At 35.0% G+C, this 16,745-nt stretch overlaps 1 protein-coding gene across 3 annotated transcripts in view; it reads left to right on the forward strand.

Moving 5' to 3' along the window:
• The window catches only part of CACNA2D1 (calcium voltage-gated channel auxiliary subunit alpha2delta 1), a 537,856-nt gene that overhangs the window by 432,712 nt on the left and 88,399 nt on the right, over positions 1–16,745 (forward strand). For all 3 annotated transcript variants that reach the window (XM_053553458.1, XM_053553462.1, XM_053553459.1), the window contains exons 11-12: positions 6,380–6,538; positions 12,400–12,504. In XM_053553458.1, the coding sequence (XP_053409433.1) occupies positions 6,380–6,538; positions 12,400–12,504 (264 nt within the window). The remainder of the gene's footprint in view (positions 1–6,379; positions 6,539–12,399; positions 12,505–16,745) is intronic.

The following is a 16,745-nucleotide window of genomic DNA, read 5'->3' on the forward strand; positions in this document are numbered from 1 at the left end:
ATTCAACATTTCAACAAAGGTAAACAGACTAAATATTGGTTATGATAGCATTCCTGGCAATTGAATATTTACTTATAAATCAAAATATTTATTATAACTTTTGATGAATTATTTACATTTATAGCCAAACCCAAGTTTTTCCTTTCTAATTATAATAGAGATTGGAATTATCTGCTTATTGGCTTTTCTTCTGACATATTCAGAATTTATTATTCCTTATTTATGTAAGTTTTTCCTGAATGTTAAACTATCAGATCGAAATGATATGGTTTTAAAACGTGTCACCCTTTATTTCAGAAAGGAGCAACCTAAAGCTCAGGGGAAGTAATTGAATCAATTGTGGTCATGATACTGATTAAAGGCAGAGCCTGGACTAGACCTGGTTTTCCTAAATTGAATTAAAGTGTGGATAATTCTTTCTCAGTATGTTTCTGTTTGTATAATGGACCAAGAAAACCACAGACCAGCAGCCACTGTTGGAAACAGCACCATCAATTTGAGGACAGGAGTGATGAAGTCCAAAAGTGAAGATACCCATGGCGTCATTGACTGTAGGAAGGTGACCTTCTGGTTTCCCTTGGACAAGGATTAATAATATATATTAAAATAGCATTCACATCATTAGCAAAAATCATGAATTATCTAGCAGTACTTATAATAATATATTTAGTCCTATATTAAAAATAGAGAAAAGAATATGTGATCATATGAGGTACAGTTAGAAGCATTGAAATGTGGAATTAATTAATAATTCTTCCTGAAATGAAAAGGCGACTCTTGTCATAATGTCAGGTCTTCTCATTTATTTGTAAATGAAATTTTAATTTGGCAAAATAAATTTCTAAACCTCAGTAGGAAGATATTTGTGGAAGAAGTTGCATGATAGGGTAGTAGCTTTCTCCTCTGGTATTAAAATATAATTAAAATTGATTAAAGATCAGGAAGTTTGGGTTTGAGGTTGAACTCAGAATCTTGGTTGTTGTATGACTCTGGGAACTTTGTTTAACTTCAAATGCTTTATTTCCTCAGCTATAATAGGATGCATATTAAAACAGTCACATACCAAAAGGTGGGATCAGAAAGTGACCCCATGGAAGCCGGGTTTTTGCACATCTGGTTAAAGTGGACAATGGAACACACAAAAGCAAACGATCAGTGGGGTGGGTCTGTCAGGGACAGTTGCATACCTTCCCCGCCATTGGTATGCAACTGTAACTAAACCATGGCTTATAGCAGCAGTTCTCAAATTTCCTAATAACGCAACCCTTTAATACAGTTCCTCATGTTGTGGTGACTCCCAAGCATAAAATTATTTTCATTGCTGCAGGAACTGTATTAAAGGTCGCGGCCTTAGGAAGGTTGAGAACCACTGGCTTATAGGAAGTTAAATGTCTTAATGCATGTCAAGTGTTTAGCCTGGCACATGTGATTCTCAATACCTATTAGCTAGTACCTTTTTATTATTTTGTATTAAATAGTAAATTCTGGAAATAATGGTAGGGAAAAGGAGTAAAAATCATAAAAATATATCAGAATTTTATGAAGTTCTTATGATCATTCTTTGTCAGTTCATAGCATTTGGGAAAATAAATTCCACGGTGACTGAACACCAAGATGCACATGTAAAATGAGCCAAAAATCCCAAGAAATGTTAGCAGAGGTTATAGATAAATTTTTAGTTGATTGATAGGTGCTTGATTTGCTAAGCACAAAATTAATTAAGAAATCATAAGGGAAGAGGTGTTCATGTTTCAGATAAAAGTTAAGCAGAAAAATGGAAAAATACACATGTATGTCTTATAATTCATGGAACTATATGAAAACTGACATGAGAACAATTTTCATTTCACTAGCAATCAAAGAGATTCAAATAATTAAAATATTGAAACATACTTTTTACTTACAATTTATCAAATAAAAATTTTAAATATTTATCAACGTGAAGTAAGACTGCACACATGTACTTTAAATTGGCATAGAACTCGAGTCTAGAAAGTAATTTGGTAATAAAGAACGCAGGAGCCTGTAACGAAGCATATATAATTATGAGGATAAACGCTATCAGTTATTTTTGTGAATTTTAGAATAATAATTTTGTTATTATATTTTATAAATTTCAAATTTTCTTTGAAAATATGAATATAAAAATAAGTTTAAAACAATTTAATAGGAGTTTAAGCATAACCAAGATTTTGAAGATCACAGCCACTCTTCACTTTTCTTTTATTTTCATGCACTGCCATCTAGTCGTCACAATGTGAATAGCATCTGATACTATAATTTGTGATCGTATTGCCTAACATGCAAAATTTTAAGTTGCTTATTTAGATTATTAACTTAAGCTAATATATTTTATGTAATGTAAATTTGTTATATGTTATGTATCATTTTTAACATGTAAATAAATTCACTCATTTTTCAAAAATTTATAAATATACCCATGTTCCGAAGAGGCAGGTCTAGATTTGGATTATTTTTTGCTGATCATTTCTACACAGCTTGAGCCAATGGTTTTACACCGTATTTCTTTTACATAAAGGAAGAAGAGAAAATAAAACATTAAGACATGTTTTAAAAAATAATTTAAATATTGAATAATTTTTCAAACGCAGAGAACTATAAATTATGTACCATTTTTGACCATTAAAAATGCTTTATGACTAAACAGTGTACAAAGTACCCGAAAACAAGACTGCTTTTATAGCAGTTTAGAATCCATAGGTAAGGAGAGGAGCCTTTCTGAGGTGAAGGGATGGAAATTAAAAGGCAAGCCATCAAAGATTTAATGGGCTACTTTTCTCCAAGGTTCCAAGTGGAAGATAGCACTTTGGGAATTTTTTTTGTAGAGACAGAGTCTCACTGCACCGCCCTTGGGTAGAGTGCCGTGGCGTCACACAGCTCACAGCAACCTCCAGCTCTTGGGCTTACATGATTCTCTTGCCTCAGCCTCCCGAGCAGTTGGGACTACAGGCACCCGCCACAAGGCCCAGCTATTTTTTTGTTGCAGTTTGGCCGGGGCTGGGCTTGAACCCGCCACCCTCGGCATATGGGGCCAGCGCCCTACTCACTGAGCCACAGGCGCTGCCCGGGAATTTTTTGTCTTAATGTTCCTGATTGCAGAACTACTTGAGCCCACTAACCCTTCCCAGAGATATTTGGTACTCTGTGACGGTGTATTTCAGTTTCCATTCCTGAAAAAAATAAAAGAGCACTTCCTAGGAATTTGTTTGTCTTGAGATGTGTATCAAGGCAAAGCTAACCTTTCATTATTTGTATTTGGATAATGTGATGTGAGCAGAATACCCCTCTTGAAAGTGTGTTGTATAATGATTTCTTATTCAGCAGAAGACATTAAAACAAAGATAGAGACTGCCTTTACAGACAAGATTTGTTTATTTCATTGGAGAAATTATCTTTATCTAGTGCCAAAAGTATGTTTTAATTTGTTGTATGAAGTTGACTATGCTATTTAATAGGAAGGCGTTGAAATGTAACAACTATGGATTTAAACACTAAATTAAAGTTTCAGGGATGCTTGGCTCATCCTGTTAGTGAACTTCATTTAAAGCTCCCTGTAACTGGTATGGTTTATCTTAATCTTTCTCTTGAATTGGCAATCAATTTCGACTTCAGTATTGAGTATACTAATGTTTTTTATTAAACAATTTTTAAATGATAGAGTTGCTGTTTATTTAACACCTACTATGTGCCCTACTCTGTGCTAAGTGCACTACACACCCTTTTTTGACTGTTTATTGGTAAACATTTTACACTTCTCATTTTCTTACATTTCTAATTCCTTAAATTCTAATTTTCTACACATCCAAGAGATAAAGTGAAAAATTTATGTTTAGTAAATATTTATAGTGTACGGATTATAAGCCAGGTGCTGAGAATGCAGTGGTAGAATGGGTATTTTCTTTGGCTATGTAGGCCAATGATCTAATGGAAAAATCTATATATTAAGATATTATATAAAGAAATGTGAAATTATAACTGTGATGTCTTCTGAAACAAAAGAGAAATTTAGGAGGTCTTACAATTGGGTGATTTGATCTAGTCAGGGAAAGTCATAAGAGCTTTCAGGAGGATTGAGAGAAAAAGGGAGGAAAGGGTTACAGACAGAAGGAACAAAATATTTGGAAGGGAACAAAGAAAGAATTCCCTAATGCTGTAGAAGAGATACAGAGTCCTCTGTAATTTTCCCTAGATGCCCAAGCTATCTCACAATTCCTTCATATCTAAACATGATTTTTCTCAGCACTTCTAATCAGGGACCTACTTAGTTGCATTTTTTTAGGATGCAAAAAGGAATCATACTAATGTACACAGCTATGATTTAATGAAAAAAATAAATTAAAAAAAAGGAATCAGCAAATGTTAGTTTGTCTTTCTAAATCTTTATCATTAAGTATACACTCTAAAAAGATGTATTTTCTTCATTGATGACAAAATAGGGGCTTTTTAAATTTATCTTTTCATTTACCATACATAATTTCCAAGCTTTGTAATACTATCTTAGGACACTTTTGCTCTAGGTGAGCAAGGTCTTTAATATGTGGTTTTAACTTAGTATCTGGGCACGTTACCAAAAAACTACCATTTCAGTATATGAAAACAAGCCCTTTGTGTGTGTATATGTGTGTGTGTGTGTGTGTGTACATATATATTTACAAAAGCTGATGAGTCTAACATGTTTTTGAAATGTTCTAATTTAGAACTTTTTACAATTTCTCATCACTTTCTTAGGAGAATAAGATTTGCTAAGGGAGATAAAAAGTTATTCATTTCCCTGCATTATTTATGAGTTTTATTATGGGTGCAATTATAGTATTTCTCTTACACACCACTGAATTTGTATTTAATGATTTAAATTTACATTTAATCAGTTTGTGCTAAAGTGACATAATAAGATGTTTCACTTTTCTGTGTTAAAAGCAGGTCAAGGCCAACTGAAAAACTCAGGGCAATACATTATTCAGTAATATTTTCTGTGTAACTTGTACCTTTATGATGATTCATGGTTCAACTAAATTGGTTAATAACATTGCCTGTAACCATTTCTAATAATTATCTAAGATAGGACATTTTACCATGAATGTATTGGCAAACTAATTTTTTACTTACTAATACAGGGGAATTCTCACATTCTTTAGTTTTCAAAATGTACCATGTAGAGTAATATTACATCCAATTACGAAAAAAGTCAGAGAGTGATGAACAAGGCAGTGGACTTGTTCCTCTGGATTTGAATATATTCAGTTTTTAACTTATGAATTCATAGAGAACAGTAATATATCTTGAATCTTCCCCTTTCTAACCATCTCCACAATTAACAAAGTCACTATGTATCTCCAACTAGTTTACTCAATAGCTTCCTAATTTACCTCCCTCCTTTAAATTTTGCTTGCCAACAGCTAAGGTTATCTCTTAACATTCTAGAGTAAATTATTTTTCGTTTGGTTTCAAATCTACCATTGACTTTCATTAGACAGAGAATAAAATCCCACTTCCTCAGTACGTCCATGACACTCCGAATGATCTCTAGTCCCTGTCTCACCTCCTCTGAACTCACTTTGTATCATTTGTCATCCTCACATGTGACCCAGCTAAACTCTGCTTCTTTATATTTTCTTAAAAGGCTCCCCCCACACTCATCAGGCTTTGCTCGTGTCATTCTGTTTGCCAGGAATGTCCTTCCATGTTCTTCCTTGGAACATTTCTCTGGAATCACAGAAAATGTCATTTCTGAGAGAAATTTTACCTCAACTGCTCACAGTCCAAATTAGAAGCTCATCATTTCCCCACTTACATAACCTCTAAGGTGATTTTTCTGAAAGGCTCCCAGTTGTGATTCTAGCCGCCCATGGAAAAACTCTACCATCAAATTTCACAATTACCAAACATGTGTTCTTGTCATTCAGTGCACTCTTTTCACCACCAGTCTTCCCTGATGAGACTCCACTTGGCCCTGCCTCCTGGGCAGGTATCCCGTATCATTTCTGGATTTGGAACATATCCCTTTGTTTTGGATTTATTATTATTATTATTATTTTTTTTTTTTTTGGTCTACTTGCTCATCAAATTTGAGAACTGGAAAGGACCACACATAACTCAAATCCCAAATTTATAAACAGGGAAACCAGGCTTCAGAAAGGTAAGTGACAGGCTCAGGGTTATGTATGAATTGGTGGTTTAGACAAAATTACCATTGATTCTTTAGTTCACTTTTATTGCCCATCTACTCACTTCTCCTTGTGAAAGAGAAAGTGGTCCAATGGGATTAATAATTATAAAACACACATTCAATGAAAATGGTAAGGTTGATTTTATTTTTTATTTTTATAACATACCTACATTTATTTCAATTTTTTTGCAGTTTAACAGCAATGCTCAGGATGTAAGCTGTTTTCAACACCTTGTCCAAGCAAATGTAAGAAATAAGAAAGTGTTGAAAGATGCAGTAAATAATATCACGGCAAAAGGAATCACAGATTATAAGAAGGGCTTTAGTTTTGCTTTTGAACAGCTGCTTAATGTAAGTATCAATACCGCGTCTTTCTGTTTTATTATTGACTTGTGGTACCTGAATTTCAATATCCTAACAGTTATTCTAACAACTATTCTCTCGGGTTAGATAACAGTGCTGTTTTTCACTTAGTTAAAAAGCAAATGCATGCAGGCAGTAGAAATCTTTGAACTGTTTTTATTTTTAAATCCAAAATTCAAAAAGTATAAGAAATACAGGTTTTCTTTTCATTTAGATCTTTCCTTCCCCCAAATTTTCACTATGTTTTAAAAAATCTTTCAGAAGGAAGTGATTTAATTTAATCTTGAGTAAGGGCATGGCATTTAGTTGGTCTATATTAAATTTCATTACTTATCCCATTTGTTGCAGCATGTACTTGAAGACTGTAGTTTTCATCATTGACTCGTTGCAGAACATTTTTCTTTTAAACATCTAATTTTGGTCTTTACGTTGTCCTAAGTATACAGAGAGCTCCAAATGATAGACATGAAGGTGACCAGTAAGACAAGTTCCAGGGCAGGAATTTTTTTCTCAGTCAAGATTCCCCAGAATTGCCTGTAGGTGTCACTGTTGAGTAACACTGGCCTGCTCACTGCCCCGTGAATGCAGCACGTGTTTTCCACTGTGGACTAGTGTGCTTATTTTTATGTTTTATTTTATGGAGACAGTTTCACTTTGTCTTCCAGGGCAGAGTGCAATGTGGCATCATAGCTCACAGCAACCTCAAACTTTTGGGCTCAAGCAATCCTCTTGCCTCAGCCTCCTAAGTAGCTAGGACCATAGGCATCGGCTACAATGCCCAGCTATTTTGTTTTTGTTTGTTTTGCAATTTTTGGCTGGGGCTGGGTTTGAACCCGCCACCTCCGGCATATGGGGCTGGTGCCCTACTCCTTTGAGGACACAGGCGCCGCCCATGCCCAGCTATTTTTTAGAGACAGGGTGTAGCTCTTGCTCAGGCTGGTCTGGAACTCTTGAGCTCAGGCAATCCACTGACCTCAGCCTCCCAGAGTGCTGGGATTATAGGCTTGAGCCACTGTGCCTGGCTTTGGACTAGTGATTTTAAACAGTCATGAGTCATGTCCTCTATTTCACTTTGCGCTACTTCCAAGCAGGATTTGTCTTTCAATTGTGTATCTCTCATGAGGCTGCATCATTACAATGGTTTAGAGTACAGACGTTACCTCTTTGCACCTTGGTTTCCTCACTTATATATGGAGGATCACCATATTACATACAGATCAGAGAGTTGTACGTAAGATTGTCCCTGGAACCTGGCACACAGCAAACCACATGCAAGTGTAGGCTGTTGTTTGGTATAAAAGTCGTGGTTATTACTATGATTAATGACTAGCTCACGTCTGGTACAGAGTCAGGTCATAATTTCTATCAGAGTTGAGATGACTGAATGAACTCTTATGTGTGGGTCTTTTTGGAAATCTTTGTTGTCACCTGAGTGAATATTCTAAATAGTTTTTGAGATGCCTGAGTACTTAATTTATTTATTCAGCCATTATTTAACAAATGTGTCACAATTCCCTGTCTTAGTGCTAGTGCTGGAATTACAGAAGTAAATAAGACCATTTGCTCTCAAGAAGGTCCAGCCTGACATGCTGACCTATCATCTATGAGGCAATGTGAAAGGACCATTACAGGGCACTCAGCACAGAGGAGGGCCGGGAAATGGTGGCATTTCCTTGACAATGAAATTTTGAAGAATGATAGGTAGCTAGGCAAAGGGAAAAATCATTTCAGAAAAAAAAAAAGAACAGTGTGTATAAAGCATAGAAGTGTGATACAAAATAGCACATTTTAAAAATTACAGATGGTTCCGCATAGCAAGGACGTGAGCAATAGAGGAGTGTGATGAGGGGGAAAGGCAGTGAGGTACCAGTTAGTAAAGCGTTTAGTGGCAACCAAAAAATTTGTGACCTGAGAATGACATGGCCTGGGAGATGTTCTAAGGGAGGAAGCTACTGCAGAGATCCTGGTGCGAGAATAGACCTAAGATAATACCAGCAGGAGTGACATGGCCGGGGACTGGATGCTGTGACAAGGGCTGATGAGAGTGCGCAAGGACTCAGGTGACTCCACGTGCTCTGAACTGTTTCCTAAACAGAGGAAGTACGAGACAGAAAGAGATCAGTTTCAGACATGCTGAGCTCGAGGTCGTCTTTTTCATAGATACAGTTAGGCAAAATAGTGACAGAAGAACAGACACGCCCAGGCACGCGCTTGTTCATTAATAAGAAGTGAAAGCTTAAATCTTTGACATGAAAATATCCTTGACACTAGGTTGTGATATATATTTTTTTTTCCTCTAGTAAGGGAATATCAATCATTTGAATAAAATTCTGTTTTTCTTAAGCTAATGATTGAGTCTTCTCAGCCTTGTCATTAATTATCATTATTATTTTCAGAGACAGGATGTTAGTCTGCTTCCCGGGCTGATCATAGCTCACTACAGACTCAAACTCCTGGGCTCAAGTGATCCTTCTACCTCAACCTCCCAAGTAGCTGGAGCGTTAGACACGTGTCGCCAGACCCAGCTAACTTTTGTTTTAACTTTTTTTTTTTAAGGGGTTTGCTGTGTTGCCCAGGCTGGTCTCAGACTCTTAGCCTCAAGCACTCCTTCTGGCATTAATTATTATTCTTAGTATTGTTAATTTGGCTCACTTCATTCCCTCCTGTTCAGATTTCAGTTGTGAAACGATCAGGAGTCTCAAGCCTAAAGTGCTATATGAGAGGCGGTCTCACTGGAGCAGCTTTAGTAACTCCCAGATTCACTGCCAGTTGCTGGTAAAATACCATCCAATTCCTACTGCCTTCACAACCAGCACAGTGGTAAATGACTTCTGACATGTTCCCATTTATCCACCAAGGAATTCTCCTCTGTTTTGCTTTCCTTACATCCCATATGTGTATCAAATTCTTCATTGTAAAATTTTTTTTTTCAAAATTTCATGTCTTGTCTTACTCAAACGTAAAGCATATTTTGTTATTTCTTTCACATGCTTCTGGTCTTTTTATTTTTACACAGTGCCATTCTCTTTTTTTATTTGTCCTTGCTACGTCTTCAAGACCTCTGAAGCAAGGATCAAATAGAATTAGACATATCATGCAATCCCAAAGTAAACCTTAAATTAATATTTGAATTCCAGTACAATTTAATAAAATATTACCAAATATATCGAGATGGCATTTTTCAAGTAAATCTGTATATGATTTATGCCATTCTATGTACTTGCCACACAGAGATGTAGCAGACACAGTGTGTCATGGAATGTCATATTAAAGTCAATTACCAATGCTACTACAATTTTATTGATACAATGAAGTTTGTGCATCATTTGTTAAAAGCTAGTTTTCTTAATAGTCATGACTATATGATTCTTTAGATAATTACACACGGGAAAATTTGCTCTTCCGCAATCGTCTCCACTACATGACCTGAGAGGGCTGCTTCTGGGAATAGTCATGTTGAAAGCAAAATAAATCTGTATTTTTCCCTTATTTCCCCCTTTGTGTGTGTCCTGACAGCTCTCTCTCCTGGGAAAAGTATACTTTCATTTGTATACAAATAGACACATTTTTACCAAGACCTAGTATGTCAACTTACACTGATATTTGTGTTAAATAATAATATTGTTTTCAATATTATTGAAATAAATAAAACCCTGTCCTATGGTAAAAACTTTATCATTTTTAATTAACAGTCCTTTAGGTATGTGTTGTTTTTGTCTATTTTACACATGCAGATTAAAAAAAGACAAATCATCAGAGAAATTAGTTTTAGTTAAGGGACTTTATGCACATTTTACAGAAGTATTTTGATGGTAAAATATGTAACTTTTAAGGTAGTAAAATATTCAGACAGGTTACCTCAAAGATGTTGGTCAATATTTGTGTTTTCCCAAGGCTTGATTAGAAACTGTTCCTGCCAGTGTTCTAATGGCCTCATCAATGAAGTGAGAAATCTGAAACAGGATCTTTTCATTAATAGAGGACAAAGTTCGCTTCATTAACTTTTATAACAGGTTTATCTCCTTTACAAAGTAAGCATTTACCTTTAATGAGCTTGAAAACTACAGGAGAATTGATGATTTTGTGTATTAGTCATTTAAAGGACAAGAATGTGTTGTTCAATATAATTACAATTATCACATGTGGCTGTTGCACCCTTGAAATAGGGCTGATCTTGACTGAAATGTGGTCTATGTAAGTGTAAAATACACACCAGAGTTTGACCACTTATGATAGGGGAAAAAAGCAAGTATATCATCCCTGTAATTTTACATTAATTTCATGTTGAACTGATGATATTTTGGATGAGTAGGTTAAACAATATACTATCGGAATTAATTCCAGATTTTCTTATTACTCTCCTTAAAGTAGTTATTAGAAACGTTAAAAGTATATATTAGCCTCACATTATATTTCATTTGGCTATCTCTGAACCTGCAGGTTGGTATTTTCAAAGAAGCTAAGTATTCATAAATCAATGTGATCTTGGCCAGGCACAGTGGGGCACATCTGTCATTCCACTGTGGATAGCTGAGGTGGGAGGATAGGTTGAGGGCCCAGCTTTCAAGACGAGTCTGGGTAATATAGCAAACCCCCATCTCTATAAAATATCATTATCCAAGAATGGTGTTCTGTAGTGTCAGCTGCTAGGGAGGCTAAGGCAGGATTGGTTGATCCCAGGAGTTTGAGGTTGCACTGAGCTGTGATGACACCATTGTTCTATTGCTTGGATGACAGAGGAAGACTCTTATCTCAAAATAATAATAATAATAATGTGATCTTTTATTCTCAGCATTTAAACAAACACATTTCATAGCAATAGAAAAGCCAACATTATAATTTCAGATCTCAAAAAAGTCTAGCTTTTTAAATTAATTGTTCGTTTTAATGGCCTGTTAGTGCTAATCCATCATTCTCCCATGTAAGACTCTTTTGGAGAACTTAAAATTTAAGATTTCTCATAGGACTTGAGTCTTTTGGAATTAGAATGCCTGTAGCAGGTTGAGAGAGTATGGTAAGATATTCTGGAAATAGGAATTAGCACTTACAAAGGAACAAATAGGCATTTTGTTTTACGTGATTAGTTAGGAGCCTGTCATTTCAAAAATGTGAAGTAAGTAAAGTAAAACAAAGAAGAACTATTTGGAAATGGATTGAAAATATATGTAAAAGATTATTCACATATTTAATTAATATGTTTTTTGTTTCTGCTATAAAATTATAGGGGAATAAAATTAACATAATAACCAATTATTTTTTCACAGCCAAAAATCAACTACCGGGAGATGATTATATGCTAGGTACCTTTCTAGGCAGAGAAACAACATTGAACCAAACCCCAAACTTCCTGCCCTTATAGGGATTTCCTTCTTTTGGGGTAAGCCATCCATGAACAAACAAATGAAATACAGAGTGTGTAGAAAAGAACGTGAACTATTATGAAGAAAAACACTGTCTGGGAGGGAGATTGCAATTTAAAACCTAGTTGTGGGTGGTTCCTGTGGCTCAAGGAGTAGGGCGCTAGCCCCAAATACTGGAGGTGGTGTGTTCAAACCTAGCCCCAGCCAAAAACTATTAAAAAAAAAAAACAAAAAACACCTAGTTGTCAGGAATGACCTCATGACAAGGTGACTTTTGACCAGAGACCTGAAAGAAGTGAGATGGTTGATCTTTGTTATCTGCATAGTGGAGGGGAGGCCCTGCATGGCCTGATCCAAGAGCCAGTTCTTGAAATATACCCTGTGAGAAGATATTTCACTCATCACTTGCAGCCCGCTCATGCTCTTACCATATAGCTTTATATTCTCCATTATTCTGAATAATATGCATTTTTGTTTTGTTTTTAACAGTATAATGTTTCCAGAGCCAACTGCAATAAGATAATTATGTTGTTTACGGATGGAGGAGAAGAGAGAGCCCAGGAGATATTTGCCAAATACAATAAAGACAAAAAGGTGAGCGCAATCTTATATTTTAATATTGGTCTAGGTCGTTTTTAAAGGTATAGTGGCTAGTGGTGCTGAGAGAAGAGTTTTGGGTTCAAAATACTAGAGTGCTAACTATAAAGTCATATGAATCATGGATTACAAATCAGTGTGTGAAGTGAAGAATTGTTAAATACAATTATTTACATGAGATTCATAAGTAACTTGTAATTGATATATTAATAAAATAATCTGAATATTTGAGTCTTATTTGATTCTTATGCAGATTCCAAATAAGAAAGTGTTATAAAAAGGAAAAAAATCTGAAGAAAATGAAAAAAATAGAACAAATGTAAGCTAAGCTTTATCCAAGCTTGTCTTGAATAAAATGTATTATTATATCACTTAATTATTAAAGATTATAGTAATCCAATCTTAATTACTCAAAGAAAATCTCTATAAATTTTATTTTGTAGATTTACAAAAAGGCAATTTACAAAAACAAAAAGTTACACCCTCCTTTGAAAACTGACTCTTTTCAAGAAAAGATTTAAGACACATTTTTTATAAGTATAATAATTTAAAAAAATCATTCACTATGCAATAAAGACAATGATGATTAATGTTTTATATTTGGAATATATTTGTTTCAATGTTTGCTTTCCAGATAGAGACTTAGTGAACCTACTGATACTGTGGAGAATACCAGCTTGGATCGAATCATTTTTTTTTTTTTTTTTTAAGTTTTTGGCCAGGGCAGGGTTTGAACCTGCCACCTCCGGTATATGGGGCCGGTGCCCTACTCCTTGAGCCTAAGGCGCCGCCTGGATCGAATCGTTTAAGTACTGTATTTTTTCTAACAGTCCTACTATCAGATTTTGCCACATATCTGACTGAGTCTCCACATTTATCAGAGGATAGTTGTTCTCAACCTGGTTCTCTAAAATATGAATGATCCCCAAAAGAGTAATGAGGAATTATAAGCCATTTCTTGACTCTGCCAACTAAGATGCCCATTTTCTGTGGTTTTGCTTAGAATTTTTACATCTAGAAAGAAGAAGCTTTCACTAGCTCTAACGGATTGTTTTCTATGTGTTTGAGGAACACATATGGATTGTGTTTATATGTGGTAAAAAGATAGAGGGATAATATGAATTAAAGTACTCAGAGGATTTGTATAGTTTTGATGACAATTTTTGGAACACTTTAAAACACTGTTAGGTTCTTTTTTGCCTGGTAGTATTTGAAAATGATCAAAGAATTGAGACTATATACACACATAACCTCAAGTTAGTCACAAATCTGTTTATTATTCAACTCTTTGCATACTGTGCATGCCACAGTGTCCTGTGGTTCAATGTAAGTTGGTTTTATTTTTTGTTTAACATGTGGAGATTTTAATGGTATAGAGGAACGATTTCTTTTGGAAAAGTTGATAAATAGACTGAGCTATTAATATCTTTTGAATATTTTCAAGTGATAACATGATTCTACGAATACTTCTTTCATGAAGTCATCAGAATTAAAAGTAGTGGGGAGAGGCAGACACATTCATCTAAGATATAATGTGCATATCTTATTTATATAAGATATGTGCTTATGTTACATAGTGACTCTTACTCACCATTCAAGATCCAGGGCAAGCGTTACTGCAAGGAGGGTGTACCTGATGCCTCCCTCCCTCTGCAGACCTGTTGGGATGTGTGGCCCTGATCCCCAGGCACACTGTACAAAGCCCTGCATGTCTCCACGGGAATCTCTCTGCATCACAAAAACAAAGTTCTCCCATATGGGGACTGAATCTTGTTTAACTATGAACTTTAGGCATGCAGCCAAGATCACAGACAGATCTAGTGATATGCATGACAATAAATAAATTGAGAACATCTAACAAAAGTTGGAAGCGTGAGTTCTGTTTTAGAACAAATTCATAATTATAAAGCATAACTAGCATAAGAAATGCTTCACTTATTCAAATATTCTTAGAGTCGACTTTTTCCATATTTTGAAGAACTCAAATATAGTAAGATTAATACATAATTCAACTATATTAATATACTAAAATAAATTTATCTCAAAAATCTGCTAATTATCTATAATAAGAAGAGACATTTAGCTTATATTTAGTCATAATTTTAAGTATATTTTATGATTTTAGGGTTGAGATATAGAAGTGCATGGAAGTACAGCTATAACTTGTGTCATTTCTCAAATAGATGTTAAATGAAGATAAGTCATTTCTGCTTGTATTGTGATATCATCCCAAACAACTACTAGAAATCTTACTCACTTCTGGATACTTTGTTTCAAAAAGGAATAGTTTCTTACTCAAATATGGTAATGAGGTTACATTCTATTTTTGATTTTATGCATAAGATATATATTGATTTCAAGGGAGTAGGCAATTTCTTAAACAAAATTAGATAACAGAATATAAATACATCAAAATAAGTCATTTGGGGGTGCGGGGCCTGTGGCTCAGTAAGGCTCAGTGAGTAGGGCCCCATATACTGAGGGTGGTGGGTTCAAACCCAGCCCCAACCAAACTGCAACAAAAAAATAGCCGAGCATTGTGGCAAGCGCCTGTAGTCCCAGCTACTTGGGAAGCCAAGGCAAGAGAATCACCTAAGCCCAAGAACTGCAGGTTGCTGTGAGCTATGACACTATGGTTCTCTACAGAGGTTGACAAAGTGAGACGCTGTCTCTAAAAAAAAAGTCTAAACTTGTATATGTGGTATTATTTGTTTCCCTTTCAAAACTCAGTATACCATCTGAAATTAATAGAATAACAGGTTTTAGAGGTACATCATTAGTTTTCTTTTTTCTGACATAAGAGATTTTATGTTATGAGAGCAAATATTTTCTATCTTGTGTATTCACAGTTTGTTCAAATCGTTGAATTGATGAAGAATTTACTGGTTTAAGCCTTTTTAAATGTATACATTCTAAAAATATACAGTCTAAATATTAATATCTTGAAATACAGCTTCTCATTCCAATCACCTTTTATAGGAACTCATTCTTTTATTATAAAGGTTATGTTTTGTAACATGATAAATCACTTAATAAAATATGTTTGAAACAAATAAATCAAGTCACAGTCCACTTCAGCAATCCTGCTCATCTGCTAACATGTTGACTGCTGTGCTTTAAGGACATACACACTTTGCTTAAAGAACAGACCCTATATGAATAGCAAGGAAACTTTGAAAATTATTCATTTTCTGTGATGTTTTAATAAATACTATTCTTAACTAACAAAAATTAAGATGTTCTTGGAACTGCATACTATATTGATTCTCTGATTTCTAATTTTAATGGCTTTACCAAGGTTCTTTGCTAACACTATTTATAGACATATATATACCTATACATATAAACTTACATATACATATAAATGCCTGCGTACATACATATATTGTCACATACTTCTATTTATTTTAAATGGATACCTCCTCTGATGTTATCTCCAGGAACGAGGGACCATGGATGTCACTCTGGCATGAGCTCTCTTGCATAAAATGGTATGAATAAAAGCCAACAGGCGGTTGAGAAATGAAAGATGAAGAGGTATAAATATAAACCATTTTTTCCCTAAAATCTTTACAATTTTGCAAGGACTAGATGAGAAAAATAAGACCCTCTACTTTGGGTTAAGTTGTATGCGTTTGTGCTTGCAGATGGGCAGACCTCAGTAATACTGCAGGTTTCATTGCAGAGAACACCACAGTAAAGCAAATATCACAAAAAAATGAGCTGTTTTGTTTCCCCAGTACATATAAAAATTACTCTATATTGTAGTCTTAGTTGTGTGATAGAATTATGTCTAAATAACCAGTGTATACACCTTAATTAAAGAATACTTTTTTTTACTAACAATAAGCTAACGTTTAAGCCTTAAAGCAAATCTGAATCGTTTTGTGGATGAAGGTTCTTGTCTTAATGTGGATGGCTGTTGACTGATGAGGGTGGTGGTTGCTGAAGGTTGGCGTGACTGTGGCAATTTCTTAGACTAAGAACAACAGTGAAGTTGGCCACATCAATTGACTCTTTCATAAAATATTTTTCTGTAGCATACAGTGCTATTTGATAGCATTCTACTCACATAGAACTTTTTTGCAGTTTTTGGCCGGGGCTGGGTTTGAACCCACCACCTCCGGCATATGGGGCCGGCACCCTACTCTGTTGAGCCACAGGTGCCACCCACACATAGAACTTCTTTTAAATTTATAATCTGCACTCTCAAATCCTGCTACTGCTTTATTAAATAA

This window comes from Nycticebus coucang, chromosome 11 (genome assembly GCF_027406575.1).
Source record: "Nycticebus coucang isolate mNycCou1 chromosome 11, mNycCou1.pri, whole genome shotgun sequence".
In the NCBI taxonomy this organism is placed as follows: Eukaryota; Metazoa; Chordata; class Mammalia; order Primates; family Lorisidae; genus Nycticebus; species Nycticebus coucang.